Here is a 6,774-nt window from a genome sequence, read left to right on the forward strand (position 1 = left end):
AAGAACTATATAAAGTGTGCTTGTCTTGTATATTTTGGCTGGCATAGTGCCAGATGACACCAAACCACTTGTATTTTAAAAGTATCTTATCTCCCTTTAGAACTTTTTTGTTAGTTACATAAGACCTTGTTAATTGTTAAGGGTGGTGGCATAAAATTAAATATGAAAGGATTCTGAACCTTTGTGTCTAAGGCTTCTCTCAGCAAAAAATTAGCAAGTAATTTTCATCAGAGTGGAGCAAGTGCTGTCTTAGCAGTGACAGGGCCACAGAAAGGGGGATGGATTTCTGAAGAGGAGACAGGGAATGTTGGTTGTGCAAATCTTGTGGACCATCAGGGAGGCAAATCTCAAGGCCCCATGGGAAAAGGAGTGTAATGAAAAGGAAATCAGCGTAGGCAAGGAATGCCCTATAAGGGGCGAGTAGTTTGCTTTGACTGTGACCAGATCCATTTGTGTAAGGGTGGGATCTAAGGTTCCAGAAAGTCAGTGACCTGATGCACAGATGTTCATGAATTACATGAAGTTTGAACCTTAACTTGAAGGCAGTGGTAATGTCCATTTAGTAGAGGACACTTGGGGGAAGAAGCAATGGCAGAGGAGAATATTTGAGATAAAGAGATGCTACGATATGGAGTTAACAGTAAGACTGTACCACTTCTAGTCATCCACACATCAGCTTGTGCACTTGTCCTTAAAAGCCCTCGCTGACCACACAATCTAAACTGGTCAGCACAGACTCCAGTTTTAATTCTCAGCACTGCACTACTCATTAGAGTATTGAATGATTAACTTCTGCTTTTCTTAAATAAATGTATGCTCCGTAGCGAGGAATAGCATATTTTGTTCATTGGTATGCCCCAGCACCTAAGACAGTAACTGCCAAATACCCTTTCACAATAAATACTTTTTGGATGAAAGAGGAAAAAAAGAAAGAATTACCAGTGGCATATAAATGGATATATATGAGAGCTGCAGGAAACATTTATTTGATAGTACTCAAAAAAGTGTTAAAGGAAGAGAATTGAGGTGAAATAAAATTTTTCTTTCATTGTATGCTGGGGTGCTAAGTATATTTTAGATGTATCAGTTGAGATAGTTTAATTAGAAGAGGACTGAGTTTGGAAAGACATATGAGGGAGTGTATACTTTTAGAACTTCTGATTTTGAACTAGGTAAAGAATAGTGGACCTCTTCACCTTTCTCACTTACTGGAGCTCTTTAAAGCCGTGAAAACTATCTTCCCATCACTGGGATGATTGTATCCTCCTCTCTTACAGGCTATAAGCCTCAACTGCTCCTTGTGGCAGGAGAACAACTTGTCCGTCCAGCACTTTGCCTTTGCCTGGTTCTCCAAGCTCCCTGAGCAGGGCGCCCTCCTCTTCACCCTCGTCCTGCTCCTGTTCCTGATGTCACTGACCGGCAACCCTCTCATAGCCCTCGCCATCTGGAGCAATCCCAGCCTCCACATGGCTATGTACTTCTTCCTGGCCAATTTGTCCTTGGAGATCAGCTACACTTGCTGCGTCACCGCCAAGATGCTGCAGAGCCTTGTGAGGGAGGCCCAAAGGATCTCTCAAGAGGGCTGCGCCACACAGATGTTCTTCACATTTTTTGCTATTTGTGAGCGCTGCCTTCTGGCAGCCATGGCTTTTGACCGCTATTTGGCCCTCTGCGCCCCACTCCACTATGCAGCACGAATGAGTCGTGGGGTGTGTGTCCACCTGCTAGTGGTTTCTTGGGGGGTGGGATGCCTGGTGGGCTTGGGCCAGACCAACTATATTTTCTCCTTGTACTTCTGTGGCCCCTGTGAGATAGACCACTTCTTCTGTGACCTCCCACCCATCCTGGCCCTTGCCTATGGCTATACATCCCATAATGAGACTGTGGTCTTTGTCATGGCCATGCTTTCCATATCCAGCCCATTCTTGCTGATCATTGCTTTCTATGGCAGAATTCTAGCTGCTGTGCTGGTCATGCCCTCACCTGAATGCTGCTGTAAATCTCTTGCCACTTGTTCCTCCCACCTGCTGGTAATGAAGCTCTTCTATGGCTCAGGATCCATCTCCTACCTGAATCCCAAGGCCAGCCATTCTCCAGGCATGGTCAAACTCCTTTCCCTCTTCTATACAGTGCTGACATCCAGGCTCAACCCCATCATCTACAGTTTACGGAACAAGGAAGTCAAGGCAGCCCTCTGGAGAATCCTGGGCAGGAAAAGGCTTTGAGCTATGGGTTGTCTCTTGAAGATCATGCAAATGTGATGCACATTAACCCAAGAGCAAACAAAGAATAAACCCAAACTGCACACTCATCAAACAGTTCTAACAACTACTTTAATAACAGAGATTATAATTTTGGAGACCTCGCTCTTCTCGGAGCCAGAGTTTCGATGGCCAAAATCTGGAAGGAGGTTGACTTCTGAAGAATTTTACAAGGTGAACCCAACATAGACAGATTTTCCAAAATATTTTAGTCTATGTTCAGAGTATAAATTTCCATGTTCTATGTCAGAAGCCTAGAAAATTCTCACTCTACTCTCTCAGGCATTTTCTAGTCCCTTGGGTGCACATTTGTGTTCTGTGTGGGAATTATTTATCTGACTTCTATGTGTGGAAAAGTTTTAAAAAGAAAGAAATAATATTAAAATTCAGCTTGGAAGGAGAAACCTAAACTAAAATAATTACATAAATCATTTTCAGGATTGTTATATACTTCAAACAAATATTACATCTGTATAGATGAATCCTGACCCAATATATTCAAGATCATCTGTAGATTTTCTCTTAAGAGAAACACCTCCAGTAACTCCAGGCACCAGTTTTGGACTGCCTTGGATTTGATTATCTGGTTCTCAGGGAGGTGCCCATTCAGTACTCGCCTGGAAGTTTTATTAAGGGGTCGTAGCTCAGTTGTAATATGACAAATATTGGAGAACTTTGACTTTTATCATGGTTTACCTGAAGATTTTCCCCAAATGAAGAGATGTGATCGTCTCTCTGAATATCATATGTCTGGCCCAATCCCCTCTATTAGGGGTTAGTACTGATGCTCAGTGATGACACAGGGCTGTTCTGTGCCCAACATCCATATTTTATCAAAGATGGTAAAAAATAAAATTAAAAAATTAAAAAATAAAAGATGGTATAGCCCATTCTGTTATAAACAATACTTTGTTGTTTTAATTTACATATACATTCAGAAATTAACAATGGAAACAACCTAAACATGCAAATATACCTGACTAGTTTATTATGTCACAGGAATAACAGGAATTATGTGTACACAATAAAAAATTTAATTTTTAAATATGTTTATCAATCCAGAAGGACATGAATAAATTATTTAAATATTAAAGTAAGTTAAAGAAGTTTGTATAGTATTGCCCATTTGGTTTTTTAAATAACTTTATAAATAAGTTTGATAGGATCCCAGTGAAACATGAGTAATTTCTTGAGGCAGTCATACTAGTCATGATGTTTTTTTCTTGTCTCTATTATGAAGGTTTCTTCAATAAAATGTAGCTTCGTTATAATAAAAATAGTTAAAATATTTAATTGTGGGCATTTTTACTTAAATTTAAATAAAATTTATAGAATACAGAAAAGTAAAACTTCACATTTAATTTACTTGTATGTATACAACACAGCAATAAACAATAAAAATATCTGATTTATTTTATCTATTTTGTTCCTGCTAACCAAAAAATTATTTTTCATTACAGCTTATGTTATGAAAATACGGTTTTCAAAAAAGTTGAACCTTAAAAGCACCAAAAATGTGTGCTTTAGAACATTTTAATATATAAAGTTTCTCAGTACTTTCCTGAACCAGTGGTGACAGTGAGAAGTTCCTGACTGCATGACCCTCAGACTCTGGAGTTTGGCTGCAGGAACCTTTGGTGCACTTTCCTCAGCCCCAGCTCTCACAGTTCACTGAGCCCTGAAGGTGCAGGAGGAAAGGCTGAGCTCCTTGAACGTGCTGTCTAATTCCATCTTCTACCATTGTCCTCACGCCACACAGGTGGATCTGAGCACTGAACGCTGGTGCTGCTTGTCCCCACCACAGCTAAACACCAACTTAGGACTGGTCTAGCCTGCTCAGAACCTGGACGTTAGGTGGGGAGAGTGGAGCAGATTGTTCCATTGTTGTCGGTTGTAAATATTGTCCTGGGACAAGTAAGTGTGGAAAGGACCCAAAGATCCAGAGGACGTCCCTGCTAGAAGCTGTGGCCCTGGTGTTGAGGCTCCTTTCTAGCTCATGGCATTGGCTGAATTTATTTTTCTTTCTGAACACTCTCCTTTAGATTTAATCAGCATTTGCTTTATAAACAATTTCTTTTTGATTTACATTTGAAAGTAATCCCAAAGAAATCCTAACAATATTTAAATCACCACTATCTTTGAAGTAAACACATTTTAAACCTCCTTTCTAGATTGACCATATCTTCTGTTTACATAAAAATCCAGTCACAAGTGTGTTCTGTCTTAAAACAAAATTTTCGGACAGATTTTTTGAATATGCTAAAGATTGGTTGACTTAATAATGAAGCAGAAGGGGATAAAGGGTAAGTTGTCCAAGGCTTGAGAATAAGGAGACCAAACATGAAGAGAGAGTCCCCTAAATGAATTAACTTTATAATTTTATAGCTCCCAGGGTTATTTCTTTGTGAGATTATAAAATCACAACATCCTATTAGCTTCTGCAGGTTAAGTTCTTTCCCCACAGGACTGTAAACCAGGCTTCGGTTGGCAACCATGAACAGTGGGTCAAATATGACCTGTTGCCTATTTGTTTAAATAATGTTTTATTGGAACACAATCACTCCCATCCATTTACATGGATGTCCATGACTGCTTTCATGCTGTAACCAGCAGAGTTTAGATATTGCTACAGAGACCACATGACCAGACAGCCTAAGGTATTAACTATCCAGCCTTTTACAGAATAGGTTTGCTTACCACTGTGATAGATTAAAAGAGATAAAGAAACATTTACCAGGATTGTGAGGAAGAAATTCCCTGAAGAGCTCTGTGGTGGCTTTTCTCTGTAGGTCATATATTACTATGGTGACTGCTGTCATGAAACTAGGATCCTGAAACAATATGAATGATCAGATCCCAGACAGGCATAAGCCACATGGAACCATGGCATTGAAGAGTAGATCATGGTGCACTTAGAAGTGAAATAGATGGGCAGTCTACTAAATTTCTCCTTGACCTTAAAACAGAAGAGTTCTAGGTCAAGTGAACAAAACCCTAATTTGAATTATAGAAACAGAATGTCACAGCCCCCCCTTAATCAATTCTCAGACTTGAGACAAGTCTACAGATGCAGAGCCCCTTGGATGAAGGGAAGGTTCCTGTTTCACTGCAAAAAATTGTCCCAAATGATATTTCAGGGACAGATGCTGGACATTATATATCCTGCCATAACCCACTGAAAGTACTGGGGGAGAGTATAAATTACAATGTAAACTATAATCCATGCAGTGTATCAATGCTCCAAAATGTATTCACCAAATGCAATGAATGTGTCACAATGATGAAAGAAGTTAGTTGTTCATGTGGAAGGAGAGGGTGGGGGCATATAGGAAACTCTTATATTTTTAATGTAACATTTTTTGTGATCTAGGTATCTTCAAAAATACAGTTAATTTTTGAAAATAGTATACAGTTAATCTTCCTCCCAGCTTTCCCTCAAGAGACTTATGGCCTTTTACCAAAGTAACTGTGTATTGGGGAGAAGGAAATGATCAAACATTTTGGGAATTATTAGTAATTGGCATAGAAGTGGCATTAACTCCAGGAGACCCAAAATATCACTGTGGTCCACCAATCAGAATAGGGCCTTATGGAGGTCAAGTAATTGATGGAGTTTTAGCACAGGTCCCTTTCACAGTGGGTCCAGTGTGTCTCCAGACCCATTCTTTAGTTATTTCCCCAGTTTCAAAATGTGTAATTGAAGTAGACATACTTAGTAACTGGCAGAATCCTTACCTTAGATCCCTGACTTGTGGAGTGAGGACTATTATGGCAGGAAAGGCCAAGTGGAAGCCACTAGAACTGCCCCTACCTAGTAAACTAGTAAATCAAAAGAAATACCAGATTCCTGGAATGATTGCCAAAATCAGTGACACCATTAAGGGTCTGAAGGATGCAGCGATGGTGTGTCCAACCACATTCCCATTCAACTCTCCTATTTGGACTGTGGATCTTGGAAGATGACAGTACATTATCATAAATTTAACCAAGGGGTTATGCCAATTGCAATTGCTGTTCCAGATGTGGAATCATTGCATGAGCAAATCAACACGTCACCTGATACCTGGTATGCATCTACTGATCTGGCAAATGCTTTATTCTCCCTTGCCATTAGTAAGAACCACCAGAAACACTTGCTTTCAGCTGATATGATTAGCAATATATCTTCACTGTCCTCAGGGGTATATCAATTCTCCAGCCCTATGTCATAATATTGTCTGCAGTCAGCTTAACTGTCCCTCCTTCCTACAACCCATCACAATGGCCCATTACATTGATGATATCATGCTGATTGGACCTAGTTAGCAAGAAGTAGCAATGACTCTAGACTTATTGGTAAGGTATTTGCCTGATAGAGAATGAGGGGAAAATCCAACAAAATAAAATGGGCCCTTCCAAGTTGGTGAAATTTCTAAGTGTCCAGTGGTGGGGGCATGTCTAGATATCCTTTCTAAAGTGACTGATAAGCTGTTGCATCTGGCCCCTCCTTTAACCAAAAAGCAACACAATGCTT

The 6,774-nt window shown here is 39.9% G+C and overlaps 1 protein-coding gene across 1 annotated transcript; it reads left to right on the forward strand.

The window, feature by feature from the left end:
* Nucleotides 1-628: 628 nt before the first annotated feature.
* Nucleotides 629-2,225, forward strand: LOC101435963 (olfactory receptor 10C1-like). Its single transcript, XM_004453185.1, has 2 exons — nucleotides 629-640; nucleotides 1,278-2,225. The coding sequence occupies exons 1-2, from the start codon at nucleotides 629-631 to the stop codon at nucleotides 2,223-2,225; spliced, it is 960 nt and encodes a 319-aa protein (XP_004453242.1).
* The last annotated feature ends 4,549 nt before the right edge of the window (nucleotides 2,226-6,774 follow it).

This window comes from Dasypus novemcinctus, chromosome 22 (assembly GCF_030445035.2).
Source record: "Dasypus novemcinctus isolate mDasNov1 chromosome 22, mDasNov1.1.hap2, whole genome shotgun sequence".
Taxonomy (NCBI): Eukaryota; Metazoa; Chordata; class Mammalia; order Cingulata; family Dasypodidae; genus Dasypus; species Dasypus novemcinctus.